At 37.8% G+C, this 26,602-nt stretch overlaps 2 protein-coding genes across 7 annotated transcripts in view; one reads left to right on the forward strand and one right to left on the reverse strand.

Annotated features, from left to right (window-relative positions):
* Positions 1 to 722: 722 nt before the first annotated feature.
* Positions 723 to 14,537, reverse strand: LOC139969589 (sorting and assembly machinery component 50 homolog A-like). The gene is made up of 12 exons (XM_071974693.1): positions 14,389 to 14,537; positions 12,057 to 12,143; positions 11,126 to 11,315; positions 10,394 to 10,500; positions 8,580 to 8,713; positions 7,542 to 7,629; positions 7,122 to 7,250; positions 6,534 to 6,692; positions 5,738 to 5,876; positions 4,632 to 4,778; positions 4,032 to 4,176; positions 723 to 3,219 (listed from the first exon to the last, which is right to left on the reverse strand). Exons 1-12 carry the CDS (start codon positions 14,407 to 14,409, stop codon positions 3,174 to 3,176), a joined length of 1,392 nt encoding a protein of 463 aa, XP_071830794.1. The 5' UTR covers positions 14,410 to 14,537; the 3' UTR covers positions 723 to 3,173.
* A 1,500-nt stretch (positions 14,538 to 16,037) lies between these two features.
* LOC139969604 (protein kinase C and casein kinase substrate in neurons protein 1-like) overlaps positions 16,038 to 26,602 on the forward strand; it is a 48,476-nt gene continuing 37,911 nt past the window's right edge. For all 6 annotated transcript variants that reach the window (XM_071974713.1, XM_071974715.1, XM_071974716.1 and 3 more), the window contains exon 1: positions 16,038 to 16,195. The gene's annotated coding sequence lies outside the window, so the exon portion shown is untranslated. The remainder of the gene's footprint in view (positions 16,196 to 26,602) is intronic.

Here is a 26,602-nt window from a genome sequence, read left to right on the forward strand (position 1 = left end):
AAAACTGATATAAATAAATTACTAATTGTTTTCATTTTCAATGGGAATGCGAGGTGAGAAGCATTGAAGGTGGTGAGGGGGGGGGGGGGGAGATCAATGATATATGAGTACCATGCAAGAATTGTTAATGTGAAGATGCTGGGGGTGGGGGGTTATGAACCACTGTGGGTTAAAATTCCTTTTAGGGATTTGCTGTAGCTTTGACTGTCAAGTATAAGGAGTGGGCTGAATACTCACCCCATCCCCTCACCCTCACCAGATTTTCGATTCCTTGCTGGAGGCAGAAGGAATTTATACAATGATGATGGCACATGTGTGTGCGTATGTGACACTTGCTTGTATACAAGGTAACTCAAAAAGGAAAAAAGGTGGATGAACTTCATGCTTGGGGGATCTGTCTTATTGACAACAAAAACCCTAAGTCCTCTATATATACATTCAACATTGTTGTGTTGACAGATGGCACAAGCAGGAAGTGTTGTTATCAGCGTTACCAGCGACAGTCGACGAAAAACGCTAGATTTACGAAAATAAAACCCCAGAAAACGCTAAATGGTAGTTTCCCTAACTTCTGTGTTGTTTCGAGTCAATTTAGCACAGATTCGTAGGATGAATGGTCACCGATCACAAAATAGATTTTGAATAGTTGATTTGAGTGATAGTCTGACCCAGAAAATTTGAAAAATATGGAAATTTTCGGTAGGAAATTCCAAAGATTGGGAAAAATACTCAAAATAAATTTGGATGGGTCTTCAAGAAAGAATTTGGACTGAAAAATCTGAAAAATGGTCTATTTTTGGTAAATTTAACTAGTTTTAGGCAAAAAATGCTAAAATTACCAAAATTAGAAAAAAAAAGTAAGCTAGCACCCAGAAAAGACTAAAAACGCTAGATCTAGTGTAAAAACGCTAACGCTGGCTACGCTGGTTGTTATTGTCCTGAACAGGTCAAACCACATACAGATAATTGCAGATATTTGAGTAAGGGAAGAAATGCTACATAAAAAAAATTGTATTATACTTAAAACTGTATTATATTTGGTTGCCAGGGGAAAAAGGTTGCATAGTTTTAAGATGCAAAAATTCAAACCGCCTGTATTAAAGTTAGAAAGAGACATAATGCTGTAACTACAACAAGCGTTTTACTAACACTTTCAAGGTATTATTTGCTTTCATCACCAAAATGTTTAAATTGTTTAAATTAACACTCAATGTCTGGATGGAACTTGGAGAAGCAGCACCAAGAATAATACACAATTGTCTTTTGTTTTTCAATTCCATTTTATTGACTTACTCTTCTGACATTATATGCTATTTAATCTTTGTCACAGAAATACAAAGAAACTTTTTTAATGTTTAACATGCAAAAGTATTTTGTTTGGTGTTATGGTTTTCTATTCTTTCTTAATAACCAGGAGCTTGACTCCAATTTAAGTATTAACTCTGATTCCATTCCATATACCACACTGCACTCATGGAGCACCACCTGCAAGAGTCTAGCAACTAAACCTGACCGATAGAGCAGACGCTTAAAAATATAAAAAAAATAAAAATAATAACCTGATCTATTACCAGAGCAAGATAGGATGAGATAGGCACTGATACAACATTAAAACAAATTTTAGGAGGTTACAAAAAAGGCGAAGTTTACTAGCATTAGATAGATGAAGTTGAATGTTTCCCAAATGCTATAAAGTTTGATAGAGATGTCATGATGAATATTTTCGCTGGTCAACAGCAGTCTTTCGTATGTGACCGTAATGATTGCATTTCTTTGATCTCAAACAAACCCATGAAGGGGTGACAAGAGAGGTGATGCGGCTCCCTTGAGTTAGTTTGCAAATAGTTTGTATTTGCAGAGGACGTAAGCTTAAAATACTTCCTTAATTCTTAGGAGTTGAGTTCATAGATATTGGAAGAGCTGTGACATCATCCAGCTTTACATTAATTAGCTCGTACATTAATTAGTTATGAGTTTTTTGCCGACCTGAAGTAACAGACAAAGACGTACATGAGTGCTAGCAGGTTGATACCGTGTTGTGCACCAGTAGGATATCTTACACTAAAACTAAACTAACTTGTGATTCAGCTTAACAAACAATACAGACCTTCAGCTTACAGTAGTTTTAGAAAATAATCAGTACAGACCCTTTCATCATGTTTTGTGATCGTTCATACGTGGAAAATATGGGTGACCAAGTCTACAAACTTTTAGTCCAAAGAAGCTATGAAGGGTACAACTTTATTTCATTATAAAGCAGAAAAGTTGTTATAATCAAGTTCACATGATTGAAATGGAAGCACAAACTGAGACTTGCAGTAAATATGCATGTCTTAACGCTGTAGTTTGTGTCGGGTAATAGCAATTAGCAGAAGAAATGTGAGGGGGCATTCAATCTCCCCTTCTCCCTATATCCTAAGAGTAACTTTCAGCACATATCCCAATAATCTTATCTTGTACATGGATAAGGCCCACGATACTAGAATGAAAGTTGTACACTGGCATCTTGAACTTTGGATTTGATTAGGTTTCAGAAGCTAGTGACCCCCCCTCCCCCGCCCCCCTTCCTATTGCTCTTGAGCACTGCCCCATTGCCTGAATGAACATTACACCCCTGGTTGTATTTTTGTGTCGCCCTAAAGAAACAAAACGATAATAGTCGCACATAATTACATACTTCTTTCATGCGGTTGTACTTATCTTATTGATTTCTGATTTACCATTTGTTGTTTACCATTTTAATCTTAACACAGAAAATTTTGTGTCCCATAAATAATATTTGCTTTTCTGTTGGTTTTGCTTGCAAAACATATAATGCTAACTTTCATGGATCCTGGTCAAATTTGTGTGGACTCAAAGGAACAGAAAAATATGTTATTTTCCGGTAAATTATCCTCTTACTACTTTTCAGAACATCATATTAACACATGCACTTTCAGGACTTTCATCATTTTCACAAGCAAAAAAGAAAGACAAAAAACCCCTTTTAATTTCACAAAAGCCAGTTTTTGGTCTAGCAACCAGGTCATCAACTTTTTAGGAAAACTGAACCATTTCATATATTAACTACATTCTTGTCTGCTGTGTGTAGTTTCTTCACAAATAGGATATCCGTTTGCCAAGAAAGTCATCTTTTTGAGGGGGAATTCTTCGCAAATTGTTGCATTTCAGGGTTATAAGAAACTAACTCCGACTCCAAACTGTACACCCGAGACAATGCTGTCAAGAAAAAAAGAGGGTAGAAATATGTAAAAGCTTTTGACTTTAGGGAATGGAGTGTTAACAAAAGAAGAATGGATGAAAGATTAAGGGCAAAAGTTTATATCACTCCAATCGCTGACAAAAGATAGCTCTCCATTACAGCATGCACGGTGTATTCTGGAAAGAAGACTACTAACATAAATATTTCAAGAAAGCCAAATAAAAAAGTTAGGGATTCAAAACGGGAAAAACTACTGAATTACTGTAGTCACATTGTATGCTAGATTGAGCTTTATATCTTCACAAAGGTACACTTCAAAATCAATTTTGCTCCCACAAAAGGTGGCAGGCCCGTAAAACAAAAACCACCTTCCCTGGGCCAGAAAAACTTTGTCCTTCCTTTAGATCAGTTTGGTTGCAAGAACCCCAGGGGGTGCGTGAATCCATCCCTGGGGGTTTGTGAGACGTTTCTGAAAGTCAAAACTAGAGCACTTTTTGTTTGAACTAAAATCTGATATATCATATAAGTTAGTATGTAAAATGTCGTACCTATCGACAAACTCTACAATATTTCACTATGAACTTGATCTTTTACGAAGCACTGTTATGCGTATTATAGTATAATAATGACTCGGATCATGTCTTGCAAAGTTGGGGGTTCGTGGACAACTCTGACATCCACAGAGGGTTCGTGGGGGGATAAAGTTAGGAAAACCCTGCTTTACATAGAATAAGGGAACACTGGCTGTGTGGAACAACTCTGACTGCTTGATGACAGCTAAACACAGATTTACAGAAGTATACATCAGAACGATTAAAAGAGGGCGTACCTGTCTGTAGGTTGTGCTGCCTTCGGTATGCAGTAATTCAGTTCAAACCGCGCAACTCTTCCTATCCTCAGTAACATACCGGCACCGTAACTCCATCTAACGTTTTCTTGGAGTTTTCTGAGTTGATCCGGAAAATTGGGATTATCTGCCCAAACAAAAGAACATTGAGAAAAAAGCCTTACCGCAACAAATTTATCACTCTGGATATGAAAGGTTGGTTCTGTTTCTTTTTATATGAAATGAATAAATCACAGAAAAAAGGAAAGAAGTTTGGTAAAAACAAATTTAAGGTGCATTACCACACCCCTGATCAAGAAACTGAAATATTGTACACGCACAAAATGACAAATGATGAGATAATAAAAACTATGATAACAAAATATGAAAAAAATTAAAAATTTGATATTTAATAGAAATTTTCCAAGCAAAAGTAATTAGATAACTTTGTTCCTACCAAAATATTTCATCATACCAAAAAATTTAATACTTCCCAGTTGTCCAGTTGGAGATAGAGACCTTTAATACAAGAGTTACGGCTGACAATAACCTGAAGAGAAGTTTTGTGAGAAAATGAATATAGTTTATATACGTATTACTTACCTAAGTTAACATTGCATAGATTTCCAGCATTGGCAAAGGCGTGCATTCTGAAGAGGTCACCCCATCGACCTTTCCCGGGGTTAAAGGGCAAAGGTGAATACAAATGAACACCAGCAGCCCAATAGGATTCAGCACCTAGAAAATTACCTGAAAAAACACCATGATACTAATATTTTATCAAAGAAATTAAAGAATTAAACCAGTCAATGCTTGGCAAGGAAGGTCAAGTTGGGTTTAATTAGAAAATGAAGGTTATACATATGTATTCTGGGAGGTAGAATATCCATGTCCTGGAAGGGCTACCCTACACCTATAGCACGGTCCAATGTACCTACCATATACTACCCCTTATTTGTGGTCCAATGCCCCTATACCTACCACTGTCCTATGGTCCAATGACACTACCAGATATCTACCACATTCCCATGGTCCAATGAGCCTACCCTTTGCCTACCACTGTCATATGTTCAAATGCCCCTACAGTCTACTTACCACATTCCCATTGATCCAATACACTTTCCAAATACACACCACTTTCCAGTGTTCCATCAGCCCTACCCTATATACCTACCACTGTACTCTGGTCAATAACCCCTACCTCATAGTAACCACTATCCTATTTTCCGATGCCCCAACACTATATACATCACTTTCCTGTGGTCCAATTCCCCTGCCCTGTACCAACAACTTTCCAGTGGTCTATCACCCCTACCCTTTACCTACCACTATACTCTGGTCAACAACCCCCTACCTCATAGTAACCACTATCCTGTGTTCCGATGCCCCAATACTATATACATCATTTCCTGTGGTCCAATTCCCCTGCCCTGTACCAACCACTTTCCAGTGGTCTATCACCCCTACCCTTTACCTACCACTATACTCTGGTCGATAAACCCTGTATTAACCACTGCACTGTGGTCTGATGCCCCGACCCTATATACATCACTTTCCTGTGGTCCAAGTCCCCTGTCCTGTACCAACCACTTTCCAGTGGTCCATGACCCCTACCCTATACCTATACCACTGTTCTGTGGTCCATGACCCCTACCCCCCAATACCTATACCCCTGTTCTGTGGTCCATCACCTTCTACCCTATACCTACCACTATCCTGTGGTCCAATGCCTCTGAAGTTGAAACCTCTCACATCTGTGGGTCCGCCCAAGAAGAACCTGTCGTTGATTCTGGCCTGGTTGCCGTCCATGGCCTTCATCAGACCCCCTTGTAGAGAACATGAAAACACCTACGAAAACCAACATGAAAATTCATGAATCGTTTATGAGGATATTAAAAACACCTCATCAAAGACGATTCTGACTACCATGAAATATTTCAAAAGTACTCTACGGTCACTTTATGAATTGCTAAAAGCTGGTTTCTGTCGTGGCAAAATACTCTGATCCCTTTTTAATGTTATTTTGAGCTGTTAGAGTTAAAAAGTGCCTTGTGTCTGTCGGGATATGCCGCACGATGCGTTTCCCCAACAGAAGATAGTCGGACAAGAAAAGCTGGCAGGATCTTGCTGAGTCATAATCTGCAGCATACACACACACATGTTTGTATTACATTCAGACCGAGGACCCCATTGTATTTTCCATTGTTCAAATCCACGTTCCGTAACCTTAACAATACCCCATACAATAGAATTCTACCGAGGATGTGGTGATTCTTTAGAAATCACAAGACCTGAAATTCTTTTGTTCAAGTCCTCGGTCAGAATACAAAACAAACGCACACACACACACACACACACACATGACTTTCCGCAATAAGGGAAGTGGAGTTGAATCATGTGGGTTCATTGGAGAGTGTGGGGTCATCTTTAGGAAACGTTTCTGGATACGACCATCGATATTCACAAAGACTTGACCATCTCAAAAATGGCTTGATTTATACTCACTATGTCCCAGAATAGATACTGATTTAGCTGCAACTCTCCTTCTCCTTTCACAAATTTGACGTCCCCTCCGGTGTAACCTGCAAACTCTTGGCTGAGCTTGACCAGGTAACCCCTCGATGGGCAAACAGGCTCGTCTCTTGTATCCCGAGCGAAAATATGCTGAAGAGGGGACAAGTTATAAAAAAAAATGGAAAAATGGAAACCTTCACTTCAAGCTTGATCTATTGTAAAGGAAAGAAGTAAATAAGGCGGTTGCATTCCATTGCTAATATTTTCAATGAATATCCTAGGGGTACTCCTCACTAGATTTCATTAGTTTGTCTAAGCTGAGGTGAAATTGGAAGGTTTCCATGACCGGGGGGGGGGGGGGCAAAGTGACCCCAGATTCACAGGCTCTATGTACATTGGGGTTTGGCTTAAACCACTCAAAGGGTCATGACCTCTTACTTTATCAAATCCTGGAATCGCACCCGGTTTAGTTGTGTCGAGTAACAGAATAACAATGTTTAACCTACAGATGCTACGGAATGTGCCACTTCGTCCCAAAGTTTACGTTACGTGAGTTAAGCCAAGCCAGCGATAGCTTACCTTTAGCGACGACTTCAGCGAATGTCCGCACTGCTCTCTCACAGGAAACGATGAAGCCCTGGTCAAACAGGATAGCTCCCTCCAGACTCCTTCCCATCTCAGGGATTGCAGTCCGAGAGGACCGGGAAACTGTGGCAAGGGTAGGAAGGAAGAAGAAATGTTAAAAGAAAAATGGTGAAAAAATGAAATATTATTCAAGAATCCCTTATTGTTTAAGAATCTGCACATTGCTCTCAGCTCAAGCACAGTCACCTCACCCCTTCCCTCTCCCCAGCTCTCCCCCTCCCTCTTGCATCATCACTGTAATATGATATGATATGATATGATATGATTTTACTCTCTACAATGTACCATCAAATTCTACATCATACAGTACAATGTTATCCTAGTGAAAGGTTATGTCTCTTGTATATTACTTACAGTGTAGTCCACGTAAGCACCGCGTCCGATTTCACGGAAGGAGCTGAGGAGGTACTCGCCCGACGATTTGAAACCTTGTACCGTTAATCTGAAAAGCCGTAATTGAAAGCAGAGTGTTAAAATTACTATGACCAATTATCTTTTTAATCGTTTACGCATTGACTACGTGACACGCAGGAATCATTTGCTGAAATATTGTCAAGAGCTGGATTGCCTGAAACTTGTACTTCCATCCCTTCACAGATTAACCGGCGTAACACAAACAATATTACACCTTGTGTCCAGGGGAAATTTGTCACAGTCTGGAATATTTTGATGTTGGTTTTGTATATGGGGGGGGGGGGGGGGTAAGGAGGGGCTTACAGCCCTAGGGCCTGGGTCAACTGGGAGGCACAAGAAAATATGGCAGGAGAACCAGGAAATTATGGCATAGAGCAGTGGCGTAGCCAGCATTCTATTGTTAGGGGGGCAAGATTTTTCTTAAGGGGGGGGGGCAACCCCATGATGAATGATGGCTCTAGCTTGTAATTGTTTTTTTGCAACCGGCCAAAAGTTCTGTAGGACGATATTGATCAACGGTCTCCGTATGTGGGTATGATGAAGGCCCAAAATGTGTAGTATCTCGGTCTGATTACCAAGTTCTGACCTTATATGAAGTATGAACATGAGAGCCCTGAGGTATGAATACTTGTGATTAGAACTTGAAAAAATGTCTTTTGAATACATCACTGGATTTCATTTGGGGGGGCAAGACTATAGCACAAAGCAAACTTGGGGGGGGCATTTCCCCTCTGGCTACGCCACTGGCATAGAGTAGAAATTTCTCATTTTTATATGTACATGATCTGGCCTCTCCATACCTCTTATGTACATGACTCTATTATATTCTGGATGGAGAGCACTTGGTTCACCCAAGAGAAGCAACTTTTAATTTCTTCTCCTTAAATACTACATACCTTCACCTCCTGGACCATATTAAAACCAAAATTTTGTTACTTTGTATCGTTTTATGGAGAGAAAATAGAGATTAAAACTCACCTTTTGGATAGTTCGTTGAATACAGGTTTGGAGAAGGTAAGATTGTACCCCGTGCTTTGTCTTGAACCCCTAGAGTACTCAAGTGACAGCCTTTCAGCCCTGCCAAAAACATTGCCTACTTTTCCTCCAAGCACCTGAAAAGATGATTGGAAAAAGAAATTGATTAAAGCGACATTTTTTTTCTCCCATAGCATTATACTAAATAGTCCTCAGAATAAGATGTTCAATTGTTCGAACTAAGATAACCTCTTTTGTTTTGTTTTTTACTTTACCAATTCAAGGTTAGCAATTAATGAAAATGTCTTGATTTTCAACATCTGAATACTCAAATAAGAACTCAAAATAAAAGAATAGAAAAGGATTAATTTAAATTTAAATTAAAAAAAAAATGAAAGATGCTTTTATTTATTAAAATACATGACAAATTGATATTAACAAGCTGAAAAGGTTTCAAAATCTAAGCCTCGCATATCTTTTCAAAACTTGTCCGTTTTTTGTTATCTATAGAGATATAGATTGAGATATCAGAAACCAGGATCCGATTGGCACATTTAATTTATTATGCAAAACTGCAAAAGTTGTTATTAAAATCAATTTCCTACCTGATGACAAGCAAAATCAAATTACGAGTACTTTATAACTTGAATACATTGAACATTAGACACAGCCAGTCATGAATATGCAGGTATTTCGCGACCTATATTTGTTTTCAAATTACTATGCTGTTATTCAAGTCTACTATCTTCTAACCCAACCCCCCCCCTTACCCTTCCTAGCCCCTACCTCCACCTTAGGGAGAAATAAACAGTGACCAGACGACAAAATACTGTTACAGTTTATAGGATATTCCAAGATCTGTTGCCTAAGATACACTCTATGACTGCTTTTCTAGCACATAGTTTTTGTTCTAACTACATAGTCAACGTTGTCTCAGTCTTTGACAACCTGATGGATCACCTGCTGACTAGAAGCGACAGTCAAAGAACAGTCCAGCAGGTGATCTACAGGGGCGTATCCAGGATTTTCCACTAGGGGGGGCGTCAGGCATGAATGATCGCCGTCCTGGGGGATGGGTCTAAGGGGAGGGGTGGACAATTTTGGCTTTCGAAGAAGGGCTGAAATGCAAAATGGTGCCATATGTGATCCATTTTTCGACCTTAATAATAAGCAACATTTCCAGTAAAAATGGACACAAAATGCACAATTTAGTATGGCTGGCATGTCACTTAGTGTTTATAGTGATAATACAAACACAATTACCATCTATGTTTCTAAAATTATTATGCCGCCGAACTTCGCCAGAACTTTTTTTTGGCAAACAAAAAATAAAGCATACGGGAGGGGGGGGGGGTTGAGCGATCACCGACATCTCACATTTTCTTTGGTAAACTTATTTTTTTTGGTGACGGCCAATAGGGGGGGCGCGCGCCTGTTGCGCCCGCCCCTGGATACGCCCCTGATCTAGCAGATGGAGAGGCAGGTGGAGATGGTGGGAGGCATCAAGCTGCTCTTCACCAAACCAAAGAATGTGAGTAATAAATTGATACATTAATGAAAGGAGTTAAGTAAGATTGTGGGATCGTTCTGCAAGTAAGTCTGTGGGACCATGCTACAAGTAAGTCTGTGGGACCGTACTGCAAGTATTGTCTGTGGGACTGTGCTACTTTGTCATCTTACATAATTCAATGTTGCCTTTCTAGCCACCTGTGGTTTGTAACAATGTTGCCGTGCGAGCCACCTGTAGTTACAAACCGTTGATGCGTTTGCTTTATTCCTTAAAGATCTACTTGTGTCATGGGCTGGAGGATATTTACCAAGCTTCCTTCGTTATTGCCGATGGCGGTGTGAGCACTGGCCGAGTAACGCCTTCCTTCCTTCACCTTAAAGATGACGTCCAGACCATCTTTGCTAACCCCAGGACCTGTTAAGATGGTACAAATTAGTTAAAGGAGATGGCGCGCATTAATAGCTTTCTCCCAAGCAGAGGAAGTTGTTTTTTAAATCAAGTAAAGGTCAACAAAGAGAATCAACCAGAAAATTTCCAATATTTCTTTTTATGAAATAGGTTAATGAATTATGTTTTCAGTTTTCCAATTTTCATTTACTTATATAATTATATGTAAAAAGCCAAATTTCTCATGAAATCCATTTCATGCCACTTTCTTGGTTGTAAGGAATGATACTGTGGTGTGATCTTTGGTTACACTGTGGCTTCTGACTAGCGCCCCAAGCAAAGAAATGGCTCTATAGGGATCGCCACCGATTAAGAGCTGGTTAACTCAGTGGGTAGAGCGCCGGGCTTGTAACACAGAGGTCACTGGTTCGAATCCTGTTCTAGCCATAAATCTCTAAGCTCTTTTCCAATATTTATTTTAGCTAGTTTCTCACTGCTAAAATACAAAACTGACAGATATTCTCAAAGAAGTGCAAAACTGCCCTACAAGATATGTTGATACGAGACACAAATTTTCTGTCTGGCCCTCTCTGCTAAGTTGAATCTGTGTCTTCTGATGTATGAGATAATATTGATAATATAGTATGCTTACCTTTGCTTGTATCAATAAGAACTGAAACTGTCTTGAAAATGTTAGCCTGCTCTAACTTCTGTTTAACTTCCTGGCACGATAGGATGACATCCTTAAATGTCGCTGCCTTGAGGAGATCTTTGCACTGGTGAACCACAAAGTCGTTCTTAGTCTTGTCTAGGCCCTGGACTTTGATGTGTTCAACTTTGACCTGTATAAAAAATTGTTCAAGACAAACATTCAATTAGCGATCAAAGTGTATTGTACTTTATAAAATAATTTATAATATGAAACGTTGTCAAAGAGCGCAAATGATGTAGTGCAAGGATCTATTTTGTATGAGTAGCATTGTTGACAAACACACAAAGAAATTGTTATTAAATGATATGAAACCTTGTTGTTACCCTGTTTTAAAATAACTAATTAATTAATAATTAATAAAGTAATTAATATAAAGTACAACCTAAGACAGACCAGATTTTTAAGTATATTTTGTTAGGTTGCCAAGACTATAAGAACTTGTTTCTTTACCACAAAATTAATGAGCTAATTAAGGTAAGACAGAGTGATTTATATAATTGCAAAGATATGTGTCTTTTCATCTGACAGTCTCAGTGACAGTCTGTAGTTTTGGGTTGTATGATAGGATAGTCACCTTGAACCAGTGCACCACTGTTAACATCACTCCTAAGTATGGTAAATGTCTTACATAAAATTACTTATCAATTATTAATTATCTGGTATCACATATGTAGCGAAATGATATGTACATGTAAAATGAGGACTATTGTTACACAAACGCAAAGGTTAATTGATGACAATTTTCTTAACGAAGAGAAAACTTATTGAGAATATTAAAAAGAAATAAAATTCATAAGTCTCAACGGTTGCTACGCAAAATGTGAATGCCAAATTAATCTCTGCAGTAGCAAAATGATCGTGAATAACTCACATAGTTACTGCCGTCGAAGGTAGTTTCCTCCCTCCTATGTTTATGATGATGGTGATGGCCACTCATATTATGACCAGAAGCAACTTCCTGTATTAGAAAAAGAAAAGTAGCAAATATGGCATATATTCAAATACAAAAAAATAATACTGGATAATGAGTATAATGGAGGAGAGAGTATGATATCTATATATATGTCAGGTATGAACATTCTTATAAAAAAACAGGGTTCATTTTAGATTTTTTAATTTGCTTAGCAGTACTGCTAATCAAAATCCTGAATTGATTAGCAGTTTGGTAAAAATGGTTAGCAATTTTTTTTTTCTGTGCACGTGCGCTGCACGATAAAGATAATGTCATAAATGTATCCCTGGCACTGGGGGCAGGGGTCTCCCTCTTTGGAAATATTGACTCTCAACTCTCAGAAGAAAGTTTCAAACATATCTTTCCACTTTTAGAGGGAATGCAATTATGCAAGCATTCACGATGTGGCATATTGCGCAGTAACGTTGATATATCGAATTTCGCTGTTGGCCCCATAAGTAGTTACACAAATATCAAAAATCGTGATGCATTTAAATTTTATTGTAGGATGTTCACGATATTGATTAAAATACGTCAAAAGTGCGCGAAATCATGTATATCCATGGTACAATCACACTAGGTTGCCGCCTAGCTTGCCAGTTACAATAGTTTGCAGTTTTGATGTCAATAAAAAAGTGGAAGCATATCCCAAGTAAATATTCCGAAGCTAGCTACCGATAGCAGCAACTCGCTTATTATCCACTGCTATTGTCCGCCACTAGTATTGCTTATTGGCGGCTGCTATTGTCCGCTGTTATTGGTAGCCAACTTCAGCTTGATGCAGACTGAGCCCGCACCGGTGGATCAGAGTACGAGTGCGAAAGTAACGTTATATTATTATTATTGCGTAGCCGCCTAGGTCAGATCAGGCATAGGCCTAGGCCAAGTAAATTATTTGAATCAAATGCGAAAACAAAACTCCAAAAGTGTCAGATAAAATATTAAATATGAGTGTAACATTTCGTGCCAATGAATCATGCTCTGTGTGATAGTAATGTATGTGGTTATTTGGGACTTTAGGCTGCTATACTCTAGGTGTGTGTAGTCTAGGGGCCTACCTTGGGTTGTGTACAGTAGCAGTTGCACGATACAAAGTATCATCTTGCATCGCAAATGTAAATAATCGCATCGCAAAGTGCGATGCGATACCGCTTAAAATGAACCCTGTAAATAAAAAACAATTATGGTTACCTACTTACCATACATCTGAATTTCTCCAGACATCTGTGTTACATCTGCAATTTTTTTATGTAGTTGCAAAGAAAGTTGTAAGTAATAAGGCCTACACCAGATGGTAAAGCTTCTATAATGGTGACTATCTAGCTATTCAAAGTTAACAACAGAAGGAAATATTGCCAATAGTAACAGTTATTAAAATGTTCTTATCTTACATTTAGAATGGCCCTTTTTAGCTTCCAGTCTGGTACCATTTTTACATAGAGGAGGGGCTCCTCTATCACAAGTTTTCCTCCTTGAAAAGGGATTGATCAATAAGCCTAGTTCCTATAACTAGGGCCTTTGGAATTGGTAATTGCTACTATTGGCCTAACTAACATTAGGAATTTAAAGCATAACTTAGGATAGGCTATCCTGACATATACAATATATGTAGGGCCCGCTAAGGTAGATCTAGACTACAGTAGTCTGAGTCCTTCCATGTGCCTAATCATTTCAGTAAGTCATTCTGTTCCTCCCCTCAAAAACGGTACTTTCCGCTGAAAAAAACGTTGTTTTCCGCTGACAAATTTGTTTGCGGAAAACACCGTTTTGTTTCAGCGGAAAGTAACGTGTGCGGAAAACAACGGTACCCGGTTCAGCCTACGCCTAACAACATTACCTAGCAGGCTAGTTGTTTGTATTATTTTGTCTACGGTCACGCAATTTATTGCTGCTACAGTGATAGGTTTCATTCAAGCTTCAAAATTGACAATACGAAGAAATATGAACTTTTTCTTACAATTTGTTAACGCTACCCGCCATAAGTTCAGAATATAATGAGTGAAGTGTCTGGATACTATAATTTTCGTGAAACTAGTAATCTGTACGTAATATACAGTACACTTGTACTGAACGTAGGTTTAGGCTTCAACCGGATTTCGTTAGGTTACATAAAAATGTCAATGCACAGTGGTACTCTACGTCGTGAGCCACTACGAATTTATGTCATATGAGCCAGGACTTTGCTGAAGCAAAGGCTTTCCCGCACTACCTAAAGTTTTAGATTTTTTTCTCAATACTCTATGCGATTTACCTTTGCTCGAGCTGATATCATGACAATATTGGAAGGTTTTTGTGCTTCAATTTTTTTCTCTCTGCTTTGACTGTAAAGCTTTGGTACCCAGAATAAAGGCTGGGCAATATTCTATGTAACCTATCCTAGCCGTCTACTGTCTTACTAAACTTAAGCGAGGCAATGACGTTTCCTGATATTTGACTATAACTATGTATGACGATGTGAAAGTTATATGGAAAAGTCCGAAAAATATCACTGACTTTGTTTTATAGCGTTTTCCACATGTAGTATCACGAACTATTGCACAATGAAGGCTATACTTATCAGTCCAATTATAATGGAACAAATTTCATTTTCTAAGTTTACATTTCAGCAACGGAACAAGCTAGCTATTAAAACCATGCAGTATTTTCTTCTTAATTGACTTTTGGTTTAAAATTGTCAGATCTTAGATTTCAGGCGTTCAGCAATTACTATTCGGAACCTAAATTTTGTTTTGAGGCTCGTTTTGTTCTTGACGTTTGGTGGACTTTTTCCACTGTAATTGAACTTTCTAGCTTCCCGCAATCTTTGCCGATTTTTTTTTCTGAAGACCATATAATGTAACTAAATTTCGACTATTTTGTCTCACAATTGTTGCAAAATAGTTAAGGTGTTGACTTAGATATTTTGTTTATAGAACTTATCGAAACTGCGACTGTGTAAAATTTTATACGAAAGTTCGATTTCGTCTTTCTTTTTAATCTCAAATTTCTAATTCTTTTTCGAAAATTAAGACTTTTATGCTTGTTTCTCAAAAATGTTTGACTTCCTTTCCCCAAGTTCGACTATAATTTTATCTCAATTAAACAGTCAAGTTTTCCAGATATGTTATTATTTATCTCCAAATTTCTACATTGTACTTAAGAATCTGGATATCATGTTTGTTCTCGAAATTCAGATCACCTCGGAATCATCTTGGCAAGTCCCGAACATTGACGAATGTTGTGACTTGAAGGTTGCAGCCGTACTCTATTTTTTATCATCAAGAGTGCCTTTTCCACAAAATTCTTTTTATGAGCTGAGGATCATGGAGGTAATTGCTTAAAGTGGCTTTTGAGTTATACATTACCTCAGAATAAATATGGCGTGGGACTTTTTGCTCTTTTCATTCAATTCCTTTGTGACAATACGTTTAACGTCACCGTACGGCATTTACATCATTGCATTCGATAACAGAAGTTGTTACTTCGGAATCAAGGTTACTCATATCATTTCAGACTCAGCAGTTTAACTTCGACCCTTGCAGACGTGGATAAGTTCAAACACTACGTATAGTGACCCCGTGGTATTATATTTAGGCTTCTTGAATTTGTTATATCGACGTATGTAGAATACAACAAGACATTGTAATGTTCGGATCATAATTACTAGTGCTACCTGTTTTTCTAACATACATATCATTTATGCCAAGTTGATTCATCAGCACACTCTACCGTGAAATGCATATAAACATGTACCTTATGTGTAACTATTTTTAAAGCTGTCAAAAATAGATGTGAAAATGCACAACTAAAGTGTTACTTCGGTGACGATTAATTCAAAAGGGCGCCTCTTTGATTTTGACGCCATCGGTTTGGAATGGGATCGTCCAAACACCCCCTTATTTAACCACGCCCACTTGATAACGTACCTGTTATCATATCAGTTATACTGGGGAATTCAATAAGGGTATAGTACGTACGTAGCCTAACTGAGGCCTAAGTGGTTGGTTACAGAAAGTGTCCGGGCCAATACGATAGAAAATTTGACCCTATTCTCTCGTTTATTTCGAACGTTATTGTCGGTAAGTCGAGTTTTACTAATTAAAATCGGAATCTGCTGCTACAATATTATTGTCATTGAACATTTGGTCCAATGACACTTGACTTACCGGCGAAAGGCCTTACATGTTACAAGTTATATTATTACGCTTGCCTATAGGCCTAGTATATACTGCGATAAGGAAAAGTAGCCTAGGTAGGCTAGGTGTAGAAACAGTAACGTCAAAGTAGGCCTAACCTAGGCTAGAAGTACTAGTTAGGCTATCATTAAAGGTAATTGTATGTTTTAAAGAAATGTTGTCGCACTGGTTAGACACTGCAATTGCTGTGTTTAAATTGCAGATGGTAACCAATGTTTTGTTTGAATAATATGACTAGGCTAGGCCTACTAGGACTAGTAGTACAAGCATTAGTTACTAGGCCTAGTAGTACTTCTAGTTCTAGTAGTAGTACTGCATGGTGGGCTCATATTCATTATTGACGTGATTAACGATGTCTATCAACAAAAAATTGGAAATGAACCAGAAGAACAAGTGCAATCTTATAAATACCTGGGAGTAACCATCACTGATAAATTGGAGTGGGATGAACATGTAAAAACTGTTCTAGCAAAAACTAATTAGCGTATATTCCTATTACGGAAGCTTAATTCTTTTAGACTAGACACGACTCTCATTTCTCTGTTCTATAAAGCGGCAATCGAGACAATCATTACATTCTGTTTAGACGCCTGGGGTGGAAATACTACTTAATTAGACTAGTTTTTTCTAAGGCAAGGAAAGTTTGTCGGTCACAGGACCTCAGTTCAGTCGATGAGTTGCTTGTCAGAGTATCAGAGAGAAATATGAAGTCAATCGTGTCATCCCAACATCCTCTGGGGCATCGGGTAGATTACAGTATTCGAACAGGCAGACATTGTCATGAGATGCCGAACCGAGAGATACAGGCCTTCTTTCTTGCCAAGGGCTATTCTCTATCTTGCCAATGAATTCTGTAGGAAATAGGCCAATTTTATGTGTCAGAACATGGATGTAGTACAGTCTTAATGTTTCGAGTTAGGAGGATTCAGATTTTTATGTTTTTTCCATGTATTTATGATTGTTTAATTGTCTGTTTTACTGAGATGGAGTGAATGCCAATGGTCAATAAAGATTCTTATGTCGTATCTTATTATATCTTATCTTATGAGTTCAAGTGTTAATGTTAAAGTGTTTGCCAGACAATTTGTTTTGTTTTGTATGTATGTTTGTATGTGTATTAACTACAAAATCAACCTTTGTACTAAAAAATCAATCACATTAGATACCTTTCATAAACATTGTTTTCACCATGTGAAGATTATAAAGGGGGTAATTCATGGTAATATAGATATTATACTCTCTAGCATGTAGCCATCCAGAGGCCATCCTCTAAAACGGGTGGGCAACCTTTGGCCCGCGGGCCACATGCTGCGGCCCGTCAGTGAATTTTTTTGCGAAAAAAAAGAAAAGAAAAAATCAATCTATTTTACATCATCACAAAACACAAGCTAGCTGCTTAGAATTTATCCGCACTAATGATGCTGTCAGGTAGGCCTACAGTATTATCCCCATTAATTATCAACTGTACTGTATTGACAATATGTTTTTGTGAATACATATGAAGTACACGCACCAATTGCTTGAAAGTCCTCGGAATCAAAGGTTTGAAATCAACAGTGCTGGTCTTTGGTTAGGTGCGGCCCAGTCAATTTTTCACTCTTTATATCTGGCCCATTCATTCAAAAAGGTTGCCCACCCCTTCTGTAAAAGGTGTGAGCACTGTGGTGTCCAGTTAAACACTACCTTTACAGTACCTTTATTGCACTCTTCTAACACACATATGGTGCCAAGATGTACCATTCTACGGAGGTACCTCACATTCAACTTGACTACTAGTCTGAAGAGTTTGAAAATCCTTGTCTTCAAATATTTAAACCCTATCACCTTATTTGGTTTACACGAGAGATAATCTCATTTGGAATTCCTTACAGAATGGGTTGTAAAATAATTCCCATTCTTGCTCACCAATCACGTTGCTCTGTGACGGTTCCAGGAGAGCAGTATCACTATTAAAGTATGTATAGTACTACCACAAAACAGTCACAAAAAAGTAAACAAGGCATTTGTCGTTTTATTTCCTTGGGAGATAAAATAAAAAATCTTTACCGTAGATACATCATAGTGCATGTGTCATAGAGTTACAGTATATAATGCATTCCGATGAGAGTATATTACATAGAAGTTTTATTATCTTCAGTCCCTGTTTAATATGACTACAAAGGTTCAAAGGTCAACCAGTTGATCAAAGAATGCTGAGATCGTCTTTAAGACTTTGGAGATGTTTATTCTTGAAGCTAAACTATGTTACTTGTGTATCATACAGTATCACTAGATAAACAAGAAGTCCTGCAATTTGTAAACGGTAATCATCGCAAGGGTTTGTCAATAAGAGAACCCTTGATATAATTTGTTCCTTGTCCAAATCATGCTGGACATGTTATACATTCTGTAGAGTAAATTTCAACTTCAAGGTCTTTCGGATTTTTATGGAGTAGCCTAGATGATCAATAAGTATATGAGCTTGGGTTGATAGTACTTCATAGGTCAATGAGATCAAAGTATGTGAGACACAATGGTCAAGTCACACATTAGAGATATATGTATTGTTGACCGTTAGGAAGTTTGCTGCTGTACAGTATGTATTAGGCAATTATAATTCATCCACCTATAAACCGTAGAGCTGAACGCTTTACATGAAATGGGCAAATTACTAGATCACAAATGTAATGACTATGAGCAGTTTTTCCTCAACTGCTGACGTTTCATTGATGATCTCCTTAAAAGTAGAGGGCGTGCTATATGCACCATCAGTTCCCATACATTGGTAATGCTGTACTTATGTACTAAAATGAGCTGGTGACCTTTCATTTTAACCCTCAGTAAAGTCCACAACCCACAGAACTCTCTCAAGTTACTTAAAAAAAGACTACGTCTTCTGTTCTCGGGCAAATTGTTAGGGTTCTCGGAGACGACCAAATATCTTTTTGGATGTACATGACAAAAATCAACTACCAACCTACACATCTTTTCTACAGTATACATATTGGTAATTCATTGCCCCCCCCCCCCTCCCCCCATTTTTTTTTGGACAAATCCAATTTGCGGTTTGGACTACCAAAAGTAAGACTTGGTCATTTGAAGGCCATCAAAAGAAAAAGTCTTAAAAATTTGCTCGGAGTAATGAAGAAGTGTTTTTTCAAAGGCTCTGAAATAATTCTCTTCCTGTTCACATTCAATGCTGTAATTCTTTATGTCCTTCAAGAAAACCCTTAAAGGCATTGAAGACTCGCCCCAAACCGCGTGCCGCCCTCTGAAAAAGTTAACTTTCCGTTGCTTGCAAACGACGTTTTCTTCTTGTCGCTACAAAAATGCAGATAGTAATGAAACGTGATACCTTGTTATCTTTTATCTAGACCTGACATGTCCATCGCTGCTATGTAAACTGTGCTGTGGGTATTGACCGCAGCTGTATGTATTGACTGTACACTATTGTCTAATTACCAACGGTAGTAAGCTGTGTGTGTATTTTCTGAGATCGATGGTGGTGTCTAACACTTCTGTTACACCTCATTGGAAACTAGGTCAGATTACCGGCATGAGCCGTTTCTTTGTGCGCGAGTCTTCACACCCTTTAAGCACGTACTTAATTAAGACAGTACTGTAGCTTAACATGGATATGTCATTTGTAGGCTACTTATCTTTCTTGTCTCTCTCTCTTCTGTGTGTTTGTTGCTGTTGTTGTTAGTGCTTACAAGTCTCTCCTACTAATTGTATGTAATACGCTCACCACAACTTTCTTTGAGTTCATTCCAAGTCTAAATTTCTACCTTCTTCTCATTGGTTGACATCATTGACAGTATATATTTGACACTATACCTGTTTTATCTGTAAAATTTGATATTTTCATATAAATATGTCATTAAGGAGCAAAGTAAATTACAGTGTATCTAGAATCACCCCATTTGCATATTTGCATACAGGTAAGTAACTAGCTCAATCATTAAAAAAAAATTTTTTTTTTTTTTGGAAACTTCATTCAATACCTTTGCAACAATGCATAGGTTCCTATTGCCAAAAAGTGACTGAATTTTGAGTAATTCAAATTTGTAAATAATTTCCCAGGGAGGGACCTTTGAGACCTTGGTATTAGATTTATTATTAGACCACCTGTACAGTTAGTGTTAAGCCATGTATACAAAACACCACTGATAAGTTTAATAACTCTCTGAGAAGCAAATTGTCACACTGTAAAAGACAAGTGCTGTAGACTTTAATAGGACTTTCTTGTATATACTTAAGGGTTTATATGCTGTTATAGCTCTAAGTACAATAAAATACCCTGACGTTCAGGCATGATGTACAGTACAGTACGTAATGTTTGAGGAAAAGTTACTCATCTGACACATTTGTTTGATTAAAAGTAGATAACCCTTCTGACATTTTGGCACTTACAGTAGATCAGGAGTTGTTTTATTCAGCAATTCCATATCTGCTACTGTACACTAGCTTACAAAACTATTGCAACAAAGTTTTTTCAATTGTACATACAGTGCTGTGCAGATACAACACAGTTTTAGACTTTTATAATAAGTGAACTTGTACAATACTTTGTATAATTAATAACTTATAAATGCAGTTATCAAATAAATTTATAAACATTATCTGCTTCAAAAAAAAGTCACCATTTTTTTTTAGTATCACTATGGAAACAGAAACCATATGAAAACTATTTCAAAAGATTTTTGTTCATGATTAATATAGTTTCCTGCCAAGAATAATCACAATTTTAAGTGCTTGCTAAAACATTTCCCAGTTATACAGGTATGTACAGAAGTTCATTAGTAATAATTGCAGAGATTCGCAATCCGGCCGGATAAGATGATTGGGTGGATCCCCAGAGGTGAGGGTAATACGGTTACAGGCCACAATACCGAAGGTCCGCGAGACCGAAATTAAAAAAGGTCCGCGACACCGAAGGTCTTCGAGACCGAAACTATTACTAGGCCACGCGAGACAGAAACTTTTACTAGGCCTATAATAGTGGTAAGACAAATATTATTACCGGTAATATAATGTTGATAAAGCGCATAATTAAAGGAACTTACATCTATTTCTGTTCATAGTGGATACCAGTGACTTGCGCAAGGGGCTGGGGCGGCTTGCATTGATATTAGGCCTCCACCAGTGGCGTAACCAGAGGGGGTTGCAGGGGCGAGAGCCCCCGCTCTCAAAAGTCTCGCCCTTCCCCTGCTCCCCCAAATGAAATTTTAGAATACAATATAACTTAATAATTTGATATAGCGATACCCTAGATATTGCCCCCCTTGCCAATCTCTTTGATCCCCTCTGAAGCCCCTCTAATGAAAGAGTCTAGTTACGGCTATCGATGGACCATCCATAGACCATCGGTCTAGCGGACCATCAGTTCGCGGACCTTCGGTCTCGTGGAATTCCCCCGGTAATACAGTGTTTGGCATTCTTTCGATAGATCGCTGTACAGTAGGTGGAATGAATTTTTGTTCCTAGTTGCCAGATGAACTTTGTGTGGCTTGATCAGTTCAAAGTAAAGTTAGTAATATTAGCTCAAAGTGGGAATTCGAAAGGAAACGACAACTACAACTACAAAACAAGTGGCTCTACAGTTACTGTAAATGACTTTATTACGAGTTGCACTGTGAAAGGGACTGTTAAGTAGATAAATGAGTTTTGAATCAACTTTTCAAAATTGTTAAAAACTCATGATCTTGTCAGATACTGTATGGTTGAGTTGGATCTTACTGTAGCAACTTTGTGACATCGATTGGAAAGTGTTTTAGTTTTGTCAGATAATAAGCTATTTGTTATTACGTTTGTTTTTTTGATACTTTGTTTGTTATTCAAACTCGTGACAAATCTTATATGTCTACAGTCCGATCAAAAGTCTCACTTCCTCTTGAAAGGAAAAATATCACAAGTAGTTTGGTTTCAAAAGCACTGTTACAAAGACAGTTTCATTTTATCACTTACAATATGATTATTCAGGCCATTTGTTGAGGACCACTTAAAGTTATTTAGAGTTGTTGCTTAGAGTTTTTATAATTTCTTTTAATTTCAACTCATTTTGTCGTAACAAAATTTTGTAATCCAATACAGAATAACAAAGAGCTTTGTAGGATCCCACAGAAAGCTATACAAAGCTATACACATAGGCCATCCAAATGTACATGAGAGAATTATGTTAAATATAGATATCAAAACAGCAAGAAGAATAGGTGAATGGCTGTAATTTCTATAACACTTTTAATTTTCTTGAGAAATGACTTTTTTGCTCACAGCTGCAGTCCATCCATGAAAGTGACATGATTATATACATACACTACAGTACTGTAAAGTACTGAACACTACAGGACAGTACTGTACAGTACTGTTCAGTACTGTACTGTATAGTACTGTACTGTTCAGTACTGGACAGTACTGTACAGTAATGAACACACTTCAGTACAGTGTATCTCAAGGATCCTATATACACACAACTGAATGGGTAAACATTGACATTAATGACCTCTAATGTTATAGTGTTGGATCCAAGGATCCTCCCTTGTTTAACAGGATGTTCAAAGTACATTCGAAGCTTAACACATGTATTATAAAGCTATTGATTAACATTAAAACCTGCACTAAGGAGCTCTGCCTGGCATCATAAATTTAATCTGAAAGGAACACTCCAGAGGTTAAGCATATTTCAAAGGTGAATTGTTTTGAGACCAGAATAACTCTATAGAAATATTTGTAAACACTAGTAAGCATTTTTTTCTTTCATTATTACCCACACTCCCAGTCCCCCCCCCCCCCTCCCTACTTGCCTCCCTTGTACTTACGTATGACATATCAAGCCTTGACTACTACCTAAATTCATCCTTTTAAAGTCAAGCATGAACGTTTCATAAGCACTTACTGTTGTAAGTGTTGGATGTACTTACTGTTGTAAGTGTTGCACATACTGTAAGTTTACTGTTGTAAGTGTTGGACGATGAAGATTGTGTAACGATTATCTAGTGTACATAGATTAGGCTCCACAAGTGGATAGGTAAATTATTTAAACATAAAAACTGGAATTTGGGGTTATTAAGTGACTTAAGACTCGCAGATTAAAAGTAAGTACGCTAGAGGGCAATAGTAATGTACATAGACACGGAGAGAAGCGATCTTATCGAAAAGAAGTGATAAAAAGTCCAAAGTATGGTGGGTTTTGCATTCAGGAGAAATGCCAAGGTTTTTCCGATCTGAAATGGTCTTCCAAATTTAAAAGAAATCCAAAATGAGCTAAAATTGTTAACTGGATAGCCAGTCAAATTGAAGTGTACAGTAGGTTACAAGCCAATTGGCTTTACTACAGGTACTGTACCTATGACTTTGGGAAATATCCGAAACATTAAACAACTGAATTATTTTCCATTTTTGCAACTTGTTTAATATTCATTCAAAAGTGTTATTCAACTGCAACTTATAACCGAAGCACCCAGAAAATGACCCCCAATAAATTATGGTAATTAAAAATTGAAGATTCCAATGTACAATCCTGTAAATACAATACTGAACATGACATGTTTTGATTAAAAATTGGACAAACTTTCCACAACCTTTTTTGAATGAAAACAATTTACCATAGTCATTGCTTTAGATTTCGCAACGTGGATGAAAATCTGAATGTTAAAAGATTTGTTGCAGTTACTCAAAAATGTTCTAGTGGCAAGTTCATCACCAGTCAATATCCACTGCACATCTCAAAAATCTGTAGCACATCAACAGTTTTTGCAGCTTTTAGCAGACCAAATCTATTTCGTAGTTTAGTTTGTATTGCCTCGGAGTTGTAGAAGAATCGCTCGATAGATGCAGAGCTGACTGGTAGGAACTTTTTGATCAAATTCAATTTTATGGTAGAGATGAATAATTAGATGAAAGTGTAATCAGTAAGTTATTATTTATTATTTAATTGAGTCTTCTTGGATAACAGTCACTATTTCATGCAAATCAGTATGTAATTAGTGCTCACAAAACGATATGTTGTTTTTCACATGATTTTTGTATTCACCAATATTTCCCCTTCCCCCATATTTCCCACTATTTTCCAGGTATTTCCTAATATTTCCTGCCGGTAGGGAAATATTAATATCTCCCGGGAAGTATCCAACCCTGCTTAGGGTTGTAAGAAAATGCCGTCCAGATACATATGTTTATGTTACTGTAATGGTGTAAAGTGTTTCGGGTCGTCCGTCATTAGTTTGTAAACCTCTGTCCACTATTCTCTTTAAGTTTTCGAGAGAAACCAGTTGTGAGAGTATCGCATCAGTCCTGACAGTTCCTTCATTCGGCTTCTGTTGCGGTAATCACTTTTACTTTCAGTAGTAAGGTGAAAGTTTTTCTAGGACATTCATCTGCATGTGACAGTAGAAAATTCAAATAACCAAGTCCCAGCTGACAATCACAGTAAAAGGCTATGCAAGTGCCTTCCAAATGCTGTTTTAAAGGCGTTGAAGACTGGCCCCAAACCACTTGCGGCCATCTGAAAAATTAACTTTCTGTTGCTTGCAAATGATGTTTTGTTCGTGTCGCTACATAATGCAGACAGTAATGAAACGTGATACCTTGTTATCTTTTGCTGGACCTGAGATGTCCATTGCTGTATCGTTTGTATACTGTGCTGTGGGTATTGACCGCAACTGCATGTACTGATTGTACACTAGTGTCTACTTACCGACGGTTTCAAGCTGTGTGTGTATTTTCTGGGATCGATGGTGGTGTCTAACACTTCTGTTACACCTCATTCGAAACTAGGTCAGATTAACAGCATTAGACGCTTCTTTTGCACGAGTCTTCACGCCCTTTAATGGTACCCGCTAATCACAGAAACCTACTCTGAAAGATTTTGCCCTCTCCCCTACCCCACCCCCTCCTGCAACCCAGTGGGAGAGAACATTGCCCGACATCCTTCGTCAGTGGAATAAAAAATGTTCAGTAAGGGATTTCTTCAAATTTACTTTGCATCCCTAGCTTACATGTCTCCCCACTACCCTAGCACTTTCATTCTATTATTTTTTTATTTAAAACTCAAATTTTTATTTATTAACACAACCTTGTGTTTACACCCTAATTATAGACCTAATTTCTTGTCTAAACATGCTCCAGAATGATCCATTTGACATATAAACTGAAGTGCTTTTGGTTTTGTGCTTTGTTCTCTGTTTTGATCCGAGAAATACCGTACTGTATTTTTTAACCAAACCCTATCAGCAATTCGGCATATATTTCTTCCAGGATGAAGAAGGTTATTCCGCAAGTTATGGGAGCCATGTGGACCCTATCCCTTCCTTTTTTCACCATGGCATAGTCTCGTAAAATTTACAGTATATATACACTATATCCATCCCAATTTCCCAAGCATTTGACAAGCAGGAAACTAAGTTACAATTAACACTAGTACAAATGAACACGAATAAACAAATAACGAGCTATGTTTGTTTTTTCTATGTCTATAGCTTTTATGTGTACTTAGCAAGGAGAGGTCAAACTTAAAAGACACTGTAGTACTTTTATGTACACGATGCGCTTCCTTCAATTACTCAGGATTTATAGATTATATTCTCAATCAATATCTGATGTACAGAGTATATTGCTGAATGGAAAAATCAAATTATCATTTTGTGTCATTCAGATAGACTCTCTTTGACAAGTGTCATTGTTGTTGAACTACAGTAATTGCTTTCAAAGATAAACTTGTGTACAATGTACTGTATGAGGTATTTGTTTGTGAAATACTATATGCATAGTGCGAGGGTTAAACAGGTGTACAGGTCTGTTCAGGAAATCCACCGTATTTTATGTATTCAAGTGTTTCCTCCATGGTTGCTAAAGGCATTTACAGTAATATCGAAGATTAGTATGGATTTCGTAGGCAAACTGACTTAGTCTTTTGTGTATACTGTAGTACAGTAATTGTCATTTGACACAGTCTGATAATTATATGATCTCAGGGTAGCATAGACTGGTTTAACATCATGTTTATGGTTCGATGCAGGGGCAAAGGTGGACTTACTTTTCTTAGGGTGGGGGGGGGGATTTTCTCCAAAGGGGGGAGGAAGCAGAATCTATTTGCTATAAATTGCTTTTTTTTCTCACCTGTAGACAGACACTATTTCACATACCCAGGTATGTCCAATACTTCCTGCATGCTACAGTTTTAAAGTACTGTAAATGTTGCCATGGCAGATTTATTGATTTATTTGGCTAGGTGTTCTTTACCTGTCAGTTTTACGCAGCCCGGGTGTCAATTCCGCTTTGATACTTCTGTGTTTCTTGGGTCGGGTATAGCTT

Source organism: Apostichopus japonicus, chromosome 7 (genome assembly GCF_037975245.1).
Source record: "Apostichopus japonicus isolate 1M-3 chromosome 7, ASM3797524v1, whole genome shotgun sequence".
Classification (NCBI taxonomy): domain Eukaryota; kingdom Metazoa; phylum Echinodermata; class Holothuroidea; order Aspidochirotida; family Stichopodidae; genus Apostichopus; species Apostichopus japonicus.

Excerpts from the sequence above, each read along its gene's own strand:
- LOC139969589 (XM_071974693.1), bottom strand. The coding sequence starts at position 14,409 with ATGATATCAGCTCGAGCAAAG. Across the intron at positions 11,316-12,056 it reads CCTTCGACGGCAGTAACTAT|GTCAAAGTTGAACACATCAA; the intron begins GTGAGTTATTCA and ends TTTTTTATACAG. Across the intron at positions 8,714-10,393 it reads GCAATAACGAAGGAAGCTTG|GTGCTTGGAGGAAAAGTAGG; the intron begins GTAAATATCCTC and ends TCATCTTTTCAG.